The 21,467-nt window shown below is 42.0% G+C and overlaps 5 protein-coding genes across 5 annotated transcripts; 2 read left to right on the forward strand and 3 right to left on the reverse strand.

Moving 5' to 3' along the window:
• Positions 1–2,101: 2,101 nt before the first annotated feature.
• Positions 2,102–3,148, reverse strand: LOC143317413 (Fc receptor-like protein 4). The gene is made up of 4 exons (XM_076725564.1): positions 3,118–3,148; positions 2,909–2,953; positions 2,458–2,724; positions 2,102–2,376 (listed from the first exon to the last, which is right to left on the reverse strand). The coding sequence occupies exons 1-4, from the start codon at positions 3,146–3,148 to the stop codon at positions 2,102–2,104; spliced, it is 618 nt and encodes a 205-aa protein (XP_076581679.1).
• A 1,041-nt stretch (positions 3,149–4,189) lies between these two features.
• LOC143317414 (Fc receptor-like protein 4) lies at positions 4,190–6,753 on the reverse strand. Its single transcript, XM_076725566.1, has 5 exons — positions 6,723–6,753; positions 6,514–6,558; positions 6,063–6,329; positions 5,736–5,981; positions 4,190–4,230 (listed from the first exon to the last, which is right to left on the reverse strand). Exons 1-5 carry the CDS (start codon positions 6,751–6,753, stop codon positions 4,190–4,192), a joined length of 630 nt encoding a protein of 209 aa, XP_076581681.1.
• Positions 6,754–9,033: 2,280 nt separating this feature from the next.
• Positions 9,034–12,343, forward strand: LOC143317415 (butyrophilin subfamily 3 member A2-like). Its single transcript, XM_076725567.1, has 4 exons — positions 9,034–9,076; positions 9,746–10,087; positions 10,273–10,563; positions 12,321–12,343. Exons 1-4 carry the CDS (start codon positions 9,034–9,036, stop codon positions 12,341–12,343), a joined length of 699 nt encoding a protein of 232 aa, XP_076581682.1.
• A 71-nt stretch (positions 12,344–12,414) lies between these two features.
• On the reverse strand, positions 12,415–16,433 carry LOC143317416 (high affinity immunoglobulin gamma Fc receptor I-like). Its single transcript, XM_076725568.1, has 5 exons — positions 16,403–16,433; positions 15,533–15,799; positions 15,090–15,338; positions 14,736–14,888; positions 12,415–12,422 (listed from the first exon to the last, which is right to left on the reverse strand). Exons 1-5 carry the CDS (start codon positions 16,431–16,433, stop codon positions 12,415–12,417), a joined length of 708 nt encoding a protein of 235 aa, XP_076581683.1.
• A 2,338-nt stretch (positions 16,434–18,771) lies between these two features.
• LOC143317417 (butyrophilin subfamily 1 member A1-like) lies at positions 18,772–21,314 on the forward strand. Its single transcript, XM_076725569.1, has 3 exons — positions 18,772–18,907; positions 19,274–19,597; positions 21,031–21,314. The coding sequence occupies exons 1-3, from the start codon at positions 18,772–18,774 to the stop codon at positions 21,312–21,314; spliced, it is 744 nt and encodes a 247-aa protein (XP_076581684.1).
• The last annotated feature ends 153 nt before the right edge of the window (positions 21,315–21,467 follow it).

The raw sequence follows: 21,467 nt of genomic DNA on the forward strand, positions 1-21,467 counted from the left end.
ACATCTGTCCTCAAATAAAGCTGTTTCACTGCTACTTGTTTGATTTTCACTGACAGCTGATTTCAGGATCCTGCTCCTCGTCACAATGGTCATGCCCCAGGTGTGTCTCTCTCACACACACACACACACACACACACACACACACACACACACACACACACACACACACACACACACATTTGATCCGTGAATCCTGCTCTGCCCCCTGCAGTGCATCATTCATGTTACATGGAAAGCTTTTTTTTCCCACACAGAATCTGTATTTTGCATGTTTCAGTAGTAACTGTTTAAAGTATCGTTACATACAGTTCATCACATCGTATCCATGTTTTAAATAATACATTTTTCTGTCAATCCAAATATTGCAACAACATGTTCATGACACAATTTTATTGTTTCATTTTGTTTTGGACAGTAACAGCAGAAAGTGAGACTTGGTGCGTTCAGGTTCACATGTGTGTCCACACACACACCATCAGAGTCTGTCCATAGAGGTGTGGAGACGCTGTGGTGTCTCTGCAGAGGCTTTGACAGAGTTATGGTCAAAGTGATTTATTACATGTGGATGCTCATGAAAAAAAAAAGCTGCCATTTGCAGACTGTCTCCATCGACCTGATGCAGTCACAGCACCACACGTCGGCTTCTAGACCCGTGCAAACATGAACTAATCGATCAATCGATCATCAAAGAAAAATACATCTTTGAGCAGCAAGAGACGCAGTTAGCATCACTGTATCACACAAACTGTATTTACACATTTATTTTCCTTTTCTGTATTCTGTTATTGCAGATACAAAAATACCATATGATCAGGTGTTTGTTTTGATATATACATGAGAAAAACACAGATAAGAAAACATGCAAAGACAAATAAGAAGGACGTTGAAGCATGATGGGACATTCACCGTTTCACGATCTGAGCGACTCAACCAGCTTTAAGCACACTCATCACTTTTTTGTCGTTCACCCCGTCGTTTTCTATTTGCAGTCACATTTCCGTCTGCGTGGACACGAGTTATCGTTGCTTCCCTCCGAGTTTCACCGCAGTGAAGTTTTGCCAGCAGCAGCAGCAGCAGAGCCATCGGCACAAAGGGGAAAACGGTTCTGAAGATGAAGAGTCGATGATCTGACGAAGGATGAGTCTCTGTGTGATGCTCTGCAAAGACAACAGAAGGGATCTACTGTGATGTCATGAGACGCTGTGGTGACTCAATGTGGTACATGTAACCTTTTGTTATTCTTGAGATTTAATTCACGTAAAACCGTTTTTCTTAAATTGTTTCCCTGCAGATTGGCGACGTGAACTTGACGCTGCTTCAGCGTCAGCAGCAGCTTGAAGTTTTGTAATTGAGATGAGACGTTTGAACCCCGTCATCAGAATAAATGTTGGTGTTCTTCATTACGGCAAACCACGAACATGTTTAAACTTTGCGTTTCCAGACTTTAAAGCTTAACGTTTCTTTATATCTCAGTCTGCAAAGTGTGTTGCGTTCAGGTCTGGTCAGGCATAAAAACCCACTTGATGAGGGTCAGCGAAAGATCACGTTCAATGGCAACAAACACAGATCGAACAAAGGTCTGCTGCTCGGCAGTCGTCTCGCTGGCTGTCACAAACCACCATCTCCTCATCCTCCTGATGAGGAAAAACTCAGCTCATATACATGTAGTGGTAATCTGAGCTATGCCACTTTGACACCAAGTGTAAAAACTTTGATATGATACATATGAAATGTGCAAATTTAATATATGGATGGTTTGCAGAAACTGATTAATGTTTTAAAATGTTTTAAAAGCCTGAACACAACAAAACATGTGATGGTCTGTCTGTGTCGAGGTCTTGAACTTGAGAATTTCTGGTTTAAAAAAACAAATATGACATTATTGTGCATGTCATTATAAAAAAAACATATTTACAAAAGCAAATGAACAGCATTCAGACACGGTTGTTTTAGACATTGAGCGGATAAAAGAACTCACCACTACAGCAGCTACGTCTATGAGGAAGATACAAATTTGTAAAAAGATGAGGACAATTAATGAGGTTACACCTCCTGCAGGACAAGCAGACGTCCTTTTCCTGCCGAGCATCAAACTGTAACTTTAATGTGTTGAACTCTTCATGGTCTCACCTCTGACAGTCAGCAAGCTCTGTGCTGATTCTCCACCATCAGAAATTCTGCACTTGTAGAGTCCTTCATCAGACCTGGAAACACTGGGGATGATCATCCATCCTGTGGAGCTGCTCCTGATGAGGCGGCCATCTTTATAGAAATCAGGTATGAGGACGGGGCGAGTCGTCTTGTTTCTACAGCGCAGAGTCACAACATCTCCCTCCATCACAGGAAGGACTGGACTCTCCAGGATCACAGGACCAGCTGAACAACATTCATCTGATATTATTTCATGTCAAACTCAGGATGAACTCAGATGTTTCTGTTGTGTCAATGCAAACATACCAGTGACAGTGATGTTGATGCTGTTGCTTCTGTTCCTCCCTCCATCCTCACACCAGTACACTCCACTGTCCTCTGGGTAAAGACTGTTTTGGGTGCAGAACAAACCTGTTGATGTCAATGTACTTGCAGTTTTACATGACGGCACTTCCCCTTTGAAATTCACAACTTTTAATCCAGTTGAGTCACTGAACCCCTCACAATGGAAAATTACAGACTCGTATTCAAAGAACTGCTGTTTGTTTGGGACGACTTGAAGAGACACTGAATCTGAAACAAAGCAAGAGAAGATTTGTTCTCAAATCACAAACAAAATACTGGAAAACAATTCAAAACCACAGAACCAAATCAACCCAAATGAATATATCAATGCTCTACCACCAACACATCCCAGCAGGAAAAGCATCCTTCAGAACAATTCATCAATAGAAATGAACAACTAACTGCTTCTTACCCACTTTGTGATGGAGCGCACGCAGCAGGAACAACACCTTCATCACTGGAGAGACAAAAGAACAGAGCTGAACATCACAGAGACTCCTTTAGAACATCTAGATGCTTTGTCGGTTCTTGAAGCTGCAAGAGCGACTGCTGAAGGTCAGCCTGTTCAATCTCATCACTGATGCAGGAAAATACAACACAAGCAAAAGAGTCAGTACTCACACAGTCTGATGCAGAGAGCTGTGACCTCCATGCTGTCTCGCTGCTGACTGTCTGAACATCAGACTGAAGTGGACTGAAGGTGAGGAGGGGTCTGTTCCTGTGTGGCTTCTTCCTGTTGTTGGTGCAACACGTATTTTGTGCTTTAGACTGAAAACCTTTTCTTAGAGATGGAGCAGCTGTCGTGGTAGAAATAGCCTCAGTGGTTAAGCTAAAAATCAGAGGGTGGAGCCGGAGAACACGGCAGACTTTCACATGTGAAGAACTCTGGTGAAAATAAAGATAAAAATATAAACTGAAATGACCACAGCCAGTTTTTCTTGATGTCAGTGACGTTTAAACAAGACTGAGAGTCCACAGCCATGTTAGCATCCTTTGAAGCTGTGCTGAGGCACAGCAGGGCATCGAGCTAAATGCTAACGTCTGCCTGCTGACATGCTCACAATGACAATGCTAACATACTGATGTTAAGCAGGTATCATGTTTAACATGTACGCCATTTTAGTTTAGCATATTAGCATGCAAACACATTATAATTACAACTATAGCAAAGGTGAGGATGAAGATGAAGATGAGGATGAGGAGAAATCACAGACTGAAACGTAATGATCAGTTACGTCTGTCCTCAAATAAAGCTGTTTAACTGCTACTTGTTTGATTTTCACTGACAGCTGATTTCAGGATCCTGCTCCTCGTCACAATGGTCATGCCCCAGGTGTGTCTCTCTCTCTCTCACACACACACACACACACACACACACACACACACACACACTCATTTGATACATGAATCCTGCTCTGCCCCCTGCAGTGCATCATTCATGTTACATGGAAAGCTTTTTTTCCCACACAGAATCTGTATTTTGCATGTTTCAGTAGTAACTGTTTAAAGTATCGTTACATACAGTTCATCACATCGTATCCATGTTTTAAATAATACATTCTTCTGTCAATCCAAATATTGCAACAACATATGTTCATGACACAATTTTATTGTTTCATTTTGTTTTGGACAGTAACAGCAGAAAGTGAGACTTGGTGCGTTCAGGTTCACATGTGTGTCCACACACACACCATCAGAGTCTGTCCATAGAGGTGTGGAGACGCTGTGGTGTCTCTGCAGAGGGTTTGACAGAGTTATGGTCAAAGTGGATTATTACATGTGGATGCTCATGAAAAAAAAGCTGCCATTTGCAGACTGTCTCCATCGACCTGATGCAGTCACAGCACCACACGTCGGCTTCTAGACCCGTGCAAACATGAACTAATCGATCAATCGATCATCAAAGAAAAATACATCTTTGAGCAGCAAGAGACGCAGTTAGCGTCACTGTATCACACAAACTGTATTTACACATTTATTTTCCTTTTCTGTATTCTGTTATTGCAGATACAAAAATACCATATGATCAGGTGTTTGTTTTGATATATACATGAGAAAAACACAGATAAGAAAACATGCAAAGACAAATAAGAAGGACGTTGAAGCATGATGGGACATTCACTGTTTCACGATCTGAGCGACTCAACCAGCTTTAAGCACACTCATCACTTTTTTGTCGTTCACCCCGTCGTTTTCTATTTGCAGTCACATTTCCGTCTGCGTGGACACGAGTTATCGTTGCTTCCCTCCGAGTTTCGCCGCAGTGAAGTTTTGCCAGCAGCAGCAGCAGCAGAGCCATCGGCACAAAGGGGAAAACGGTTCTGAAGATGAAGAGTCGATGATCTGACGAAGGATGAGTCTCTGTGTGATGCTCTGCAAAGACAACAGAAGGGATCTCCTGTGATGTCATGAGACGCTGTGGTGACTCAATGTGGTACATGTAACCTTTTGTTATTCTTGAGATTTAATTCACGTAAAACCGTTTTTCTTAAATTGTTTCCCTGCAGATTGGCGACGTGAACTTTACGCTCCTTCAGCGTCAGCAGCAGCTTGAAGTTTCGTAATTGAGATGAGACGTTTGAACCCCGTCATCAGAATAAATGTTGGCGTTCTTCATTACGGCAAACCACGAACATGTTTAAACTTTACGTTTCCAGACTTTCACGCTTAACGTTTCTTTATATCTCAGTCTGCAAAGTGTGTTGCGTTCAGGTCTGGTCAGGCATAAAAACCCACTTGATGAGGGTCAGCGAAAGATCACGTTCAATGGCAACAAACACAGATCGAACAAAGGTCTGCTGCTCGGCAGTCGTCTCGCTGGCTGTCACAAACCACCATCTCCTCATCCTCCTGATGAGGAAAAACTCAGCTCATATACATGTAGTGGTAATCTGAGCTATGCCACTTTGACACCAAGTGTAAAAACTTTGATATGATACATATGAAATGTGCAAATTTAATATATGGGGGGTTTGCAGAAACTGGTTAATGTTTTAAAATGTTTTAAAAGCCTGAACACAACAAAACGTAATGGTCTCTCTCTGTCGAGTAGTCTGGGATTTGACAATTTCTGGTTTAAAAAAAATGTTAATGAACATGATCCAGCGGCAAACACTTGTCCCAACAAATATGACATTATTGTGCATATGGTTATAATAAAGCATATATATAAAAGCAAAAGAAAAACATTCAAACATGTTTTGCAGGAGACATGGTTGTTTTAGTCTTCATGGTCTCACCTCTGACAGTCAGCAGGCTCTGTGCTGATTCTCCACCATCAGAAATTCTGCACTTGTAGAGTCCTTCATCAGACCTGGAAACAATGGGGATGATCATCCATCCTGTGGAGCTGCTCCTGATGAGGCGGCCATCTTTATAGAAATCAACTATTAGGATGGAGTCAGACGTCTTGTTTCTACAGCGCAGAGTCACAACATCTCCCTCCATCACAGGAAGGACTGGACTCTCCAGGATCACAGGACCAGCTGAACAACATTCATCTGATATTATTTCATGTCAAACTCAGGATGAACTCAGACGTTTCTGTTGTGTCAATGCAAACATACCAGTGACAGTGATGTTGATGCTGTTGCTTCTGTTCCTCCCTCCATCCTCACACCAGTACACTCCACTGTCCCCTGGATAAAGACTGTTTTGGGTGCAGAACAAACCTGTTGATGTCAATGTACTTGCAGTTTTACATGACGGCACTTCCCCTTTGAAATTCACAACTTTTAATCCAGTTGAGTCACTGAACCCCTCACAATGGAAAATTACAGAGTCGTATTCAAAGAACTGCTGTTTGTTTGGGACGACTTGAAGAGACACTGAATCTGAAACAAAGCAAGAGAAGATTTGTTCTCAAATCACAAATAAAATACTGGAAAACAATTCAAAACCACAGAACCAAATCAACATAAATGGATATATCAATGCTCTACCACCAACACGTGCCAGCAGGAAAAGCATCCTTCAGAACAATTCATCAATAGAAATGAACAACTAACTGCTTCTTACCCACTTTGTGATGGAGCGCACGCAGCAGGAACAACACCTTCATCACTGGAGAGACAAAAGAACAGAGCTGAACATCACAGAGACTCCTTTAGAACATCTAGATGCTTTGTCGGTTCTTGAAGCTGCAAGAGCGACTGCTGAAGGTCAGCCTGTTCAATCTCATCACTGATGCAGGAAAATACAACACAAGCAAAAGAGTCAGTACTCACACAGTCTGATGCAGAGAGCTGTGACCTCCATGCTGTCTCGCTGCTGACTGTCTGAACATCAGACTGAAGTGGACTGAAGGTGAGGAGGGGTCTGTTCCTGTGTGGCTTCTTCCTGCTGTTGGTGCAACACGTATTTTGTGCTTTAGACTGAAAACCTTTTCTCAGAGATGGAGCAGCTGTCGTGGTAGAAATAGCCTCAGTGGTTAAGCTAAAAATCAGAGGGTGGAGCCGGAGAACACGGCAGACTTTCACATGTGAAGAACTCTGGTGAAAATAAAGATAAAAATATAAACTGAAATGACCAGAGCCAGTTTTTCTTGATGTCAGTGACGTTTAAACAACACTGAGAGTCCACAGCCATGTTAGCATCCTTTGAAGCTGTGCTGAGGCACAGCAGGGCATCGAGCTAAATGCTAAGACATGTGATTGAGAACTAAACCAAAGGTAATATTGATGGGAATGTCATTAATTTTGCATGATATTGTCAGTTGTTGTCATTAGCTTTGTGTTAAAAACAAAAAGGTTTACCTCATGGTGGTTGTAGAGGATAAGTCATGAAGTCATATCAGTCCTTTAAGATTCATTTTCTGGGAACCATGAATGTCTGAAGGACATTTCAGGCCAATTCCTTCAGGGGTTTTTGAGACATTTCAGTCTGGACCAAAGTGATGGACATTGCCAACAATGGAGTCATACCATGACAACAATTGATTCTGATTGGCCGGAAGGTGTAAAATCCATTAAAATGAGTAAGCAGCATCTCAGGGAGAGCCACACAACTGTAATTTCAACTGTGTCTGCTGTTTGTGCCAATCAGAGAAATGTCTTTTTGTCTGTTGGTTTCAGAACTTGTCGGGATTATAACGCTTCTTGCACAGCCTTGTGAATTCCTTCATGTGTAGCTAAATGTCGCTCATCAGCAGAAGCTATAGAAATTCTGATGATCAGGAACCAAAATTAGCTCTACAATTAAATTATTTAATCATATTTTCAATTTGATGGCCAAGTTTGTGTGTTCAATAGTCACGAAGGCTTCTGTGGAGGCAAAGAACCACCAGGATCCATCAAAGTCTTGGGATGTACGACTTGTCAGGTGTTGTCCCTGAGAAGGGATTTATGGGTAATCCCACACATACTGTGTCTCTCAAGCTGCTTCACTGGACTTTCGGCATCGTCTCCTGTAAAACACCAAGCTAACCTGTGGTTCTCTAAGCTCCACGACCTCTTTCTGTCTGGTGGAATATAGAGTAATACAACGACTTCTTTCATTTTCACCAACACACTCAAACACACACATTTGATTGACAGTCCTGCTCTGCCCCCTGCAGGACATCACCCACAGCATCAGTATCATCCACAGCATTGGCCTTGTACTGGAATTAGAGTATTAAACAATAATTTGAAACGTTCATAGATCATGAAGCAATTTTTGCTGTTTCAAATCGTTTTTTGTTTTTTTTTTTAACTTTGGGTCAAAAATACCAGCAGAAAGTGAGACTTCATGCTTTGAGGTACATTCTAATGCATTTTGTTCACGGGGGATTTCAGCATGTAACATGTTGTTCAGGCTGTTACAGACTGAAGTTAGTCTCAGGCTCAGCTGCAGTTATCAATGCATACAGTGTGCTACTTGTTAAAGATTAAAAGAAGGCAGGACATGTGATTTTCTGGACTTTGACAGAAGAGATTCGCTGTCTACAATGACCACCTGAACCAGGAAACAGGTAGGCTGAAACAACATTTTAATTCAATGTAATTAACGGAAAAATCGTGATCATGTGACTAAATCCCAAGGAAATTGTAATCCCAAAGGTGGTTGACTACAGTTTAAGTTTTGTTTAAACTCCAGAAATAATGTGGGATTGTTCCTGGTAATCAATCATTGATGTTGTTCTCTGTCCTGAAACAGCAATCATAGGCAACAATTTCCCATTGTTTGACTACTTAAAGAGCATATTTGATAGTCACAGGTTGATACTTGTCATTATTTCTTGGCTTTGCAATAAACATTATTTAACTAACCCAAATTCTGTGAATATATGAGTGTATTGTGGATTGAATTTGAAGGACAGCACCACGTGAAGACAGCTGTCAAGAAATCAAATAGAAAATATATGTTATGGTAAAAATTACGTACGATTAGTTAATTGGTTAAGATTACGTATTAATCTTAACATATATTTTATATTTACTTTAATATTTCAGTATTACTCATTTTGTTAATTTGAAATCAAATACAAGTAAAACATGTGTGTCTTTTCTCAGGATTAACATTTTTCAGATACTTAATTTCAATCTGTAAAACTCTAGGATGCCTCACCTGAAGGATGGGTGGTCCTCCAAATCTCCTCTGGGTACCATCTGTGCTTTGGTTTTCCATCACACTGCTGTATTCCTTCTCCTAACACGTTGTTGTGGAGGTATGAAGTCAGTAGCACCTGTCAAAATGTCAAACTGCTGAACTACTCGCCTAACCCTAACTCTGAGCTTAACCCTAACAACCCTACCCCTTACCTAACCCTAACCCATCCCTGTGCCTCGCCTGAATCCCTCTACCTGCCTCCAACTTCTATTTCACATCCCATGGGACCAGTAGATCCAGGAGAAAATGCCAGAAGTCTGCTTGACTCTGATTAGACTCAGAGTTTCTGCTGCCTCCCTTCGACCAGATTGGCTCTTCTCAGAGTTGCCCAAAATTAAAATTTTGGATCTAAAGAAATGTAAAGTTTCAATATATCCATGGTTTGTAGAAACATGCAATACCAACATTTATTCTAGTGATTGGGTTGAGTACAGGATGGCTTTGGCTTTAGAAAAGCCTGTGGGATACCACAAGGTACAATTCTGGGACGTATTTTTTGTTTTCCTCTGCTTTGAGTGTCATTAATCACTGTACACCCAGTCATACAATGAACTCATTACATCATTCATTTCGTACCAAATGAATTTAAGAGATCCTTAATCCTCTGACGTTGACACATTACTCTTTCTTTACTTTTCTGGCTGTTTAATCTGACTTTCAGGTCAGGTCCGGGTCCTCAGCCCATCACAGCCAATTGTGGCAAGACTTGGTGATGACATCATGTTACCTTGCCACCTGGAACCTGCTGAGGATGCCTCTGACCAGACTATAGAGTGGACGAGGCCTGACCTGAACCCTCGATTTGTCCATGTGTGGCGTGACGGTGTGGAACTAAAGACTAAAAAACATCCATTCTATGTCGGGAGAACGTCAATGTCAGTCAACAAACTGAAACATGGAGACATTTCACTGAAACTTCATGAAGTAAAACGATCCGATGAGGGAACATACAGATGCTTCGTTCCCACACTGAACAGAGAATCTTCTGTCGAGCTTGTTGTTGGTGAGTGAATAAACGACATTGGTTTTATAGGGCTGAACCTCAAAGTGACAGTTGATCAGTGGAACCACAACTGTCTACATCCAAGAAGTAGGACCAGACTTTTTGAAGGCCAGTTGATCTGTAACTGGATGATACCAGCTGATCCACAGAACGTTAATCTAAACTTTTCCTCTCTTCATCATTAGGTGCAGTCTCCTCACTCATCATCAGCTTAATGAGGACTGAGAATGATGGAGACGTCAGTGGAGTGGATTTACAGTGTGAGTCTAAAGGCTGGCATCCAGAACCTGAGGTGTTGTGGCTAAACGCTGAAGGGAACCTCCTCCCTGCTGGACCTGCAGAGACAGTCAGAGGTCCTGATGGCCTCTATACTGTCAGCAGCAGAGTGACTGTGGAGAAGAGACACAACAGCCTCACCTGTAAAGTCCAACAGAAGAACGTTAACCAGACAACAGAGATAAACATCGTGGTTGCAGGTAGAAAAGTTAGTTCTATATTTATAAATTCATTGTTTTGTGCTAAAAACTCAGAGTACTAGTTGTTGTTCTTTGTTTTATCATCAGATGAATCCTTCAGTGTTGCTCACATCATCATCATCATCATCAGCTTGGCTGTGGTTTTCATGGTTATTCTTGCAGTCGTCTTTGTTGTGTGGAAACGGAAATGGAAACAAAGGAGTAAGTCTGGTTTTAATTAGCATCCTCTGCCTCTGCCCTCCTTGATTTTACACTGTTTCTGTCTTTGCTTCACAACAGGCAAGAACGTTTCAACAGAAACGAGAACAAGTGACGACATGGAACTCCAACCATTCTTTAAGGAAAAAGAAGAAAAGGAAACACAAACACTGCAGGTCATAGACCAGCGCACAGATACCAAGGATCTGGACGAGAAACACCTTCGAGAACAGTTAAATAAAGTAGAGGAAGAACGCAATGATGTGCTAAGGATGGTTCATTTTTTTATGGTACACAAAAAGGATGTGGAGAACCAGGAAGCTATAGTGAAACAACAAATGCAGGAGATAAAGAGACAGAAAGAGGAAAATAATATAAAAGAAGAGAAACAGAATGAAAACGAGCATCTAGCTACCAAAACAAATCTCGATACAGTGAAGGAACAACTTGAGAAAAAACACCAGGGCACAGCCGCAACTTCAGAGTCAATATTGCGATGGGTTGCTATTCTGACAGAGAAGAAGGAAGAATTAGATAATCAGAGGGAGCAAATTCAAAAACAACTGGAGGAGATAGAGCAGCAAAGAGCTGAAATTGAAAAGGATTAGACTAACCCTCGATAGATACCCCAAGCACGATCCTAACCACATCTAACCAAGCTGGTTTTAGCAGCTCTGAGGTCAGTCCAGAATGTCACTGGATGGAAGCACTGTGGTCAAAATGTTTTCCAGTCATCTCAATGATTGTTCAGGTTTTTATGGATTGTATGTCTTTGTTATGAGATGTTTTGTATTGTTGAAATCAGAAATCATGTACATCACAAGCAACAGCAAGAACTTCTGTATCTTATTACAATTGTCGTTCTTTTAAAGGCTTTTTTAAAGAGAATACTGTTGGTTTTTGTTTGAGTTGTGTTAAAAACGCTGCGTTTTTAAATGTGAGGTGGAACCTTTTTAGACGACACAATGTTCAATAACAGAACTGCTTTTATTTCTCTTCTTATTCTGCTCAACCTCAACAGCTGGTGAGCTTTGTATTTGTGGGGAAGGTCTTGTGTTGACAATATGTTCATGGTTTATAACAATACTGTTCAAGGTGACATCCAGGTCAGAGTTACATCAGCGTCTGTCACACTGTGTGACCACAGAGGCCACAGTGAGTGCAGCCAAAGGCAGCGGCGGCGGCTCTGTTCTTGTAAACAGTGTTTTCAGATGTGTGAACAGGGATCAGAGGAAAATGTGGTTTAACTGTAGTGAACTGAAACAGGCAGTAAAACTGTGAGTTTGCCCAAACTCTCACTCTCACATGATGATGACGAAGAAGAAGAATCATGTCTGTTTAGGTCATGTCCACTTCACAAGCCACACATTATCATCATTTAAGAATCAATATATTTACTCTCTTTGCAAATTACCTGTAACATCTTTGACAGAAATATGTCTTTTGTCATGAATATACAAAAGTGTCCAACTTTCGTTCGTCAAGGCATTAAAATGATTAAAACTGTAACAGACGCAAAATAGTTTGAAAGTACAAAATGTCTCTTTTCGTCAATTCAGGACGGCAGCAGCGGACTGAGTAATGACTGTACGGCTTCCTTCTTTGCAGACATCGCAGAGCTTCCCGTCCTCCTGCACTCAGGTGTCTCTGCTCTCAGTAACCTGCAAGACACACAGCATGCAAAGACGCCAACCTTCACAAAGGATACAACATCAACACTCATGCTTGTGCATTTGAAGTTAGACTTCATCTCATCAGTTAAGATCAATAAGATGCCCCCTCAGCATTAAGCTAAACCTTCTCCACCACTTTCCACCCACAACAAGACAGAGGCTGCATTAAAATAGAGAAAAAGAGAAAATGGAGGACAGTATTACCCTGAGTCCTGCCTAGTTGATTGACCTATAGAGGTGGTTCTCTTCTGTTAAATGTTGGCTGGTACCTGCATGAGGGAACACCATCCCTGAACAGCTGGATGCTCCTGGTTCTGTTTTGAAGACAAATGTAAATTCAGAAATGTTCATTTACTTAAAACTGTACATCCATATGACCCGATAACTTCAAGTCTCTGGATTGTACTTCAAAGACATGAACTGGCCAGGAGACTGTGGACCACAGTGTCAGCCTTTAGACATATTGAGCTCATGAGTCCAAAAACTCCTCTAGAAAAAAAAACGTTTACATTATTTGATTATCTTGCTTTTTACAATCAATTTATTCAAATGTTACATTTTATTACATTTTAATTAATGTATTTCTGTGCATGAAAGTTTAAATGCTGTTTCAAAGCATTCTCCATCCAGGAATCCAATTCTGCTGGACAAATAGTTCATTTATTTATTCACTGGCATAAAAGAAGAAGCCAAATTCAAATAAAATGCATATTGAGTCCAAAAATATTGGAATCAATCAATAAAATATTCTTTCATCTAGTGTCCTTTCAGTTGTAGCTACGGACTTGGAACAGCTGGTAAACTGTTGTTTGTGTGTTTTCGGTTATTTAGCTTCCCACTCTCCAGTAAAAACACACTTTAGTGACCTGCAGTCCTCAAACTTTTCCAGTCAAGGAAGAATCAAAATCCACCAAGTTGTTCCAGTTCACTGTATTAACTTTTCATGGTGGACTTAAACCAACCAGTACTTAAATAATTGTTCACAAGTGAACAATTATTTAAGTACTGGTTGGTTGTATCAGCTTGTGTCTTGACGCTTACATGTGGGGTACCACAGGGCTCAGGCCCATTTCTTTTTCTATAAAAAAGGTTAAAATTTAATTTTGTTGTATATTTTACACATTTTTTCCATTCCACCTTTTCACAGTTTGTAGTTATTTTTAGAGTCTCGCATGTTATTCTCTGTAATACAGGTGCATCTAAAGTGAAATGTATGAGAGAAAATATGTGCACAACTCTTCATTGTTTATTTATGAAATCTTGACCACCCACTCAGCAAGTGAGGCTGCCGTGTGGCTTTAAGTACTTGGTATTCTGATTAAAATAAACGTAGCTTTTGCATTGTGATATTTTCATCGTGGCTATTAGAGTCGCAAACAGCTTCCTCTGAGAGCTGCTACTTGATGAACTCTGGGGCCGTCTACCTTTTTCTGTCTGTGGGTTTGTCACGTGCTTTTTGCTTGAACTGCTAAAAAGAAGCTCTAACTATCACAAAAGCCTGAAGGTCCTGACGTACATACAGACTAACGCAGCTGAGTTTGCAGTCTGTGTTTCTCAATGTCAAGCTAATTACCTTTCATCTTCCTGGGTTTGGTGACCATAGCATATGTCACCTCGACTGGAACAGCGAATGGAGCCTCTCCAGACACTGAAACAAAACACTTTGCACTTAAGTAGCGAGAAGGTAGTCAGACAAAAATTTACAGAGTCCCAGGCATTTATCCTCTTGCAGGATCATTGTGACCTTGGAAGTCGTTGAGGTCACATGTGAGTCGTTGACCCCCTCTGACATCATATGAGTCATTAGGGTCACGTGAGTCACGGAGTTAATGTGTGAATTCTTGTTATGTAGAAATATTGAGTGAATCACTGGGGGTCAAACTTTAGCATGTTTCTGTTGGGCCTCACTTCACACTCTTACATCTGTAGCTATCAGACTCTTTTATCAAAGGTTTAAGAAGTGGATATAACTGAAAGTTGGTTTTCTGTATGTATACAATCTTAGGATTGTACAGACTGTGAGAGTATCTGAGCCCACCTTCCCACGTGGTATAAACTCCCTAGTGTCTAATTACACAAAAACAAGTGTGTTTAAAGGAGGCTGGCATTCCTCACCTGCTTGTGTAGAAGAGGAAGACTGGCAGGAGGAAGCAGAGGTTGTGGTACCTTCTTGAAGAAAAAACCGACAAAACAAAGTGAACTAACAGTGTGACGGCAGTCAGGAACCACCAGGACAGTTTCTAACACATGCAGAGGGAACATTCAAGAATGAAGAAGTTTCTTTACTCTTATTGTCCGTACCTCTGATGGCTGACTGATGTTTCCTAAATCGCAGTAATCCCACCAACAGCAGCAGAGCCAGAACACTGAGACCAATGTAGAGCAGCAGAGAGAGCTGAGGGGTATGATGGGAGGAAGGCTGAGGGGACGGCCGAGGCTCATCGTCTTCACGAGCTGCTGGGGTCATAATATCATTTTTCTGACTAAAATGTTGAAAACGCTTCAGAGACTCAGGCCACAGCTTTGAAGAGCTTTAACATGTTTGAAACTGTTCTCAACTGTGACTCATCCTCAGCCAGACTGCAGAGCAGCTTCAGATCCAACATGGAACTAAACTAATAATCTTTGATTTATGTTGAAACACTGATGTGTCACCTCTGACAAGCAGCCAGCTCTCTGGTGATCCTCCAGCTCCAGAGATGCTGCACTTGTAGAGTCCTTCATTAGACGTGGACACGCTGTGGATGGTCATCTCCGCTGCAGAGCTGCTCTCCATGAAGTGGCCATCTTTAAAGAATTCAGCGGTGAGGTTGGAGGACGACGTCTGCTTCTGTCTACAGCGCAGAGTCACAGCGTCTCCCTCCATCACAGGGAGGACGGGACTGTCCAGGATCACCGAGACACCTGAACAACATACAGCATGTTTGGAAAAACATGAAATACTCTGAGAAGAGCAGGAACTGTTTCAAAATACACACATTATGTCAAATCCTGGACATATAAATCAGCTGATCCTCAAACTGAAATGTCTCCAGAATAAAAATGTGATGAATGACCTTCAGAGCTGAATTTCAAAAAGCACATTATAACTTGTGTACCAGTAGCAGTGATGTTGACAGAGTTGGTTTTTCTTCCTCCTCCCAGTTCACACCAGTATTCTCCACTGTCAACTTCTGGAATAGCATGTTTAATTTGGCAGGGACCCGTTGATGTCGACCAGCTGGGAGCACACGTTTTAATGACTCCTCCGATCTTCTTCATCACTCTCCATCCAGTCAGCCCGTCCAGTCCCTCACAGCTGACAACGACGGACTCGTATTCAAAGTGCTGCTGTCTGTTTGGAACAACCTGAGGAAAAGCTTCGTCTGCCACAGACACAAAGAAGGAGACGCTTCAAACCAAACGCTCTGCAATGAAATGTCTGCTAACAAAATCACACGAGATGGTTTAAAGCACGTGTTATAATGAACTACATGATCACACACTCTTCACATGTTCTGGCTCATGTCCAAGTGAACCATGAAAGAACAAATGAACCAATTGGTTTGTTTTCAAACCAGCATTCAGGCGTCATCACTTGAGATACAAGTTTAAGATGTAATCCTTTACGCTTTTGTCGCCCACGACTGTGTTTCAGGTCCCAAAATTCTCACTGTCCCGAGTTAAGTTGGGTTTTTGTTCAAACCACACAAAGTACACATGACATTGTGAAGTGTGACCGATTCTCTAACTGCTGCTTACCGGCTGTTTGGGAATAACTGGAGTCAACTTGTGCGACCAGCAGCAACAACACAGTCATGACTGGAGAGACAAGAGAGCCGTCGACTGTGTCAGATGGAAGATATAACATATATAACATAACACATGGGCTGTCTGTGATATCTGATGCGTCTGTGAGCAGATTACAGCGCTCTGTGTTATCTATATCACCACGTGTTACTTCACAATGACAGACAGTCAGTACTCACACAGTCTGACGCAGAGAGCTGGGACCTCCATGTTGTCTCACTGCTGACTGTCTGAACATCAGACTGAGTTTAGAGCATCACATCAGAATCTGCTCCTCCTCTTCCTGCTTCTCCTCTGCTGACTGAAGGAGCAGCAGGAGGTTTCTGAGAGGCAGATTTGAGTTTTGACTTTGATCTGTGGTCATGTGGATTCAGGCCAATCATATTCTAAGGGAAGGTTCAAGTTTGTATCGGAGGGTCTTCAACCAAAATGTGCCGATTTAATAAATGACTTTAGAAAGTCATCTAATATGTCCCTCAATGTGCCCTAATGGCTGATATAATGTCCATTTTGTCTTTTTATGAAGGTTTATGAATTTTGTTGGCACAAGTTGAATTGACCCAAAACTCAATCACTCAAGGCAGAAACAGAACAGAAGGTGAGCCAAACAAAAAGCCAAAAACATGAAGCAGAGACAAAAACATGAGCAAACAACAGCAAGGAAAAGAGGAACAAACACTCTGATCAGCTGGAAGACGATCCAGCAAGAACAGGTAGTGGATCACAGATGCTGTGGAAGTGATTGGACGATTGAGAACTGGTGGTGAGTGAAAATGGTGGGAAAAAAGAACAAAGCCAGGAAGTAAAACACAGAAATGCACAAGGAGGTTACTACAAAATGAAACAGGAAGTGCAAACTGAACAATACAAAACTCAGACAAGAAGTGAACCAACTTTACACAAACTGCTGGAACCCACAGAGGAACCAGCAAAGGTGTCGCACAGCCCGAAACAAAGAAAATGAAAGTTCAATTCAAGCACACACACACAGCTTCATTCTCAGCATGCTTAGCGACCTCTGATATCAGTAAACCTTGACTCATTAGAAACTGCTTTGATTGACTCATTTCCTGAGTTCTGTGCAGGATTGTGATCTTTCATTCTCTTTCTCATTCACACGAGCCAAAAAAGAAAAAGTCTGCATGAGTGCGAGAGCTCTGCAGACTCAAAGAACAGACTCTAAAAGCCATACGCCTTCATCTGAGCCTGCTGGAAAAGACCAATAGCACCACAACACCTTATCTGAACCACACAGGGTGCGGCAGAAAGCACACATTATTTTACAAGCTGTGATCGAGTGACTTTGACTGTGCAGCCTACTTTCCTTTGAGCTCAGGCCACTCGACACACAGAACAGGTATGTAGGGATTTTGCATGAAACACTTTGCCTGAGAGATTATTTTGGTGAATCTTTTGCGCACCATGATTGTGATTATTTGTAGCCCTTTTCCAGATTGAACGTCAAACCGTCGAATTGTTTCACAGTTACCAGAGAGTTCTGTCACACCAGTCAGTTGCTGATCGCACATGAAATGAGGTCAATGTGTCGTGTAACATTTGGGAACCATTTTATACAAAGAATCTTCATATGTGGAGACAAACTTGATTCTCATAGAAATAATATTAACAATAAGAATAATAAGAATGAATGATGAGTATATAATGAGAATGAAATGAACGTGTCACTGAGTCATAATTCATGTGAGAATAGCAGAAACAAATTTTTTTTGGAATAACCCCGATTAAAAAAAAAAGGGAAAAGGGAAATAAAAGCAGAATCAATCATTTTCAAACAAACAGTGTTTGAAACAGTTTCCTGAAGTGTTCCCGAGTCCATGTGTTCATCTCCTTTATCATGTGTTCACAAAGTGGTGAACCTCACTCCACCAAAGCTTGTGAATGACTGACTGCATACATTCCCAAAAATCAATGAAGCTGATGATGTCACACATTAAATATATTTGTGCTGTTTTCAGTTGGTGATCTGGGACCAATCACAGCATTCTGAGAGATATTTTCCTTTGAATTGGTTTGACATGTTTTAGCATTGATTTATTTTCATTTTCAGAACTGCAGGATGATTCACATGACGTTCAGGCTCGTCTTGAAACCTCAGCTCAATGACTTCTTGCATCACATTGTGGTCCTCCTCCTTCTCCAAATACAGTCCTGTGGAGGTAAAATGCACACAAACAGTCCTTCACACTGAACTTTCATACATTAAATGAGCCCAAAGGCTACTGAAGATTAAATAAATACAAGCCTGTTGTCAGATGAGAACATTGATATTAAATGATTCTCCAAAAATGACAACATGATTTTGAACTCAGTGCTAAATTTTTTTTTAAATTCTTGCTTACTCCAATATCTGTGGATTGCAGCTGCAGTGTGGTTCACATCATGTCGGCTAAATTAAGTCAGTCAACTGGAAGCATTACGGCCTTAGATGGTGTTACAAGTTGAGCTTCCTCTCAGCTGTGCCGGTGGTGCCTTTCCTCTCAGGACCTTCTGTAGCTGTTTGCACTCGCTGCAGTCTTGTATGGACTCGATGCCCTCAGCGCTTCCCGTACCTGCCAGACTGCAGACCAAACGACACAGAATAGAAGAGACCGCTCAGGACTCGACAGATTCAGTCGTGTACCAGAGTCAAACAGCTCTTCTTAGCCTGTGGATTGTGTTCCTGGGTGCATGCAGATTGCTTGAGTTCCACTTGATACCAACTTATTGTGTGGCCTGAAAGGTGCACAACATCAAACATTCATGTTTGGATGTCCACATCCACGCACACAGAGGCAACTTGAACCGCTGGTACAAGCTAATGATGGCACTGGCTATCAATGTTGGCTATCTTTAGATACTTAGAGACCGCTGTCTGACTCTGACTTACATACAGTAATGTCACTTGAACACAGTGTTATTCTGTCAAGACTGACTGATTTAAAGAAAACAGAAAATATTTCATTTTACTTTTATTATATTGAGTCACAACTTCATTGAGGAGTACAAGTAGGACTAAAAGGAACAGATGCTTTTTTTTTTATATTCATCAGGTCAGTCTCAGGTGACAGTGTCCATGGTTGGTGATGACATCATTTTGCCATGTCACATTGAACCGGCTGTGGATGCCAGTGCCCTGACTGTGGAGTGGACAAGACCTGACCTTCATCCCAGATTCGTCCATCTGAGGCGAGACAGTGTGGAGCTTCTGCTTGAGGAGAATCCATTGTACAGGGGCAGAACATCGCTGTCCATCAACAAACTAAAGTGTGGGGACGTTTCACTGAAACTCTCCAAAGTGAAACTCTCTGATGAGGCAACATACAGATGCCGCGTTCCCACATCTGGTACAGAATCTTTGGTAGAACTTGCTGTAGGTAAGTTGGCATTAATACATTGTATGCTTAAAAAAGAAAAACTACAACCATCCAGGAAAGCTGTAAATACATGATCTAGAGGGTTGCACTCTTTCAGTGTAGATTAGAAATTTGTCAAGATAACTAATGACAGTTGCTGCCTTCTTCTTCTTTTGATTTTTATGGTGGTTGAGATCAATGAGCATTGCATTACCATCCGTTGCATCCGTTGGATTGTAACAGCTTCAAAGTACAAAGTATTTATAGTGTTCACCCAAAGTGATAACATTCATGACAGTGTCCATTCTCAAAGCAAAAACCCAGATCATTTGCTGCCTGGTTCAATTTGAAACAACTGGGTGTTAAATGCATTTTACGCATGCTTGTGCTGATCACCAGAGCAGCTGTCCCAGTCAGAGGGACACTTCAAATGACAATGGTCAACCACTGGGGCACTTTTCCTGACCAGGAGGGACTCATTTAGGTACTGACCAGCTATACCTGGCATTTCATCCCACCAGAAGGCAGTTTGGCCAACTGGAGTGGCCCTGAACTGAGAGGAGTGACAGTGGCTGACCAGAAGAGCACTTTGGCCTACTAGCTTAACCAGAAATGTATTTGAACCAATCATCTGGGCAGATGCAAATAGACCAATCCTGGGCCAAACAGAAGGGTTCTTGCACTGACCAGAAGGGTACTGATCCGAGGGCAGACCAGAAAGGAATTTGAGCCAACCACAAGGGCAATTACACTGAAGGGGTACCATCGGCCAAGAAGATGCATACTTGGGCCAGTTAGATGGGCACTTTGGGCCAACTACAGAGGCACCTGCATCAGCCACAGAGGTAGTTGGGTTAATGAGAAAGGCATATTTGGTCCAGCCAGAATGTCACATTAACTGACCAGAGGAGCATGCTGGTGATTAGAAAGGCTTTTGGACTGATCAGATGGACACTTGGATTAACAACAGGGGCACAAGAAGGCATTTTTGACCACTGGAGGGCATTTAGGCCAACCAGCAGCCACTTGAATTGAGCACAATGGCATTCTGGCAGAACAAAGGATGACTTGGACAAGCTGAGGTGACTGGTACTTGAACTGAGAAGACGAGTACTGACCACAGGTAGTGGTGTTGATCGGGTCTCTTGGGGCTCCAAGCAAGAAATCCCCGGGGCCCCTCTAGGGGCTGGGGGGCTCCAAGCGACTGCCTGGCTTGCCTGTCCGCAAGCCCCGCCCCTGACTACAGGGACACTAGACCTTGATCAGATAGGCATCGTGGGCCACCACAGGGGCATTAGGGCCAACTAATGGGTGAGGGAGCCATTGGAGCGCTCTTGCATTCTTACTTATGAATAATTGAGGTGTCTCAGGGTAAGAATTAAGTTTTCATAAAAGCTCCGAAGGACAGATATTTTAAAACATTTTTTTGCCTTTTTTTTAAAACTCTTCATTAGGTTCTGTCTCCTCACCGGAACTACAGATTTCCAAAGTCAGCAATGGGGTGATGTTAGAGTGTAAATCTAATGGCTGGTATCCACAGCCTGAGGTGTCCTGGCTGGATGCTGAGGGAAACGTCCTCCCTGCTGGACCTACAGGGACAGTCAGAGGTCCTGATGGCCTCTATGCTGTCAGCAGCAGAGTGACTGTGGAGAAGAAACACAACAACACCTTCACCTGTAGAGTCCAGCAGAAGAACATCAGCCAGACCAGAGAGACACACGTCCATGTTCCAGGTTGACAAATGGTTTATGAGTTGTTGTTGATGATGATATCACTTTGTACAGAAAGTTGAAGTCTAGTTTTTTAAATACTTCTGTTCTGTGTTTATATTTTCAGCTGATCTGTTCATGGTCCAGTCCAGTTCTTCTGCTCGCATCTCCGTCTGCTTGGC

Source organism: Chaetodon auriga, chromosome 24 (assembly GCF_051107435.1).
Source record: "Chaetodon auriga isolate fChaAug3 chromosome 24, fChaAug3.hap1, whole genome shotgun sequence".
NCBI classification, from domain to species: domain Eukaryota; kingdom Metazoa; phylum Chordata; class Actinopteri; order Chaetodontiformes; family Chaetodontidae; genus Chaetodon; species Chaetodon auriga.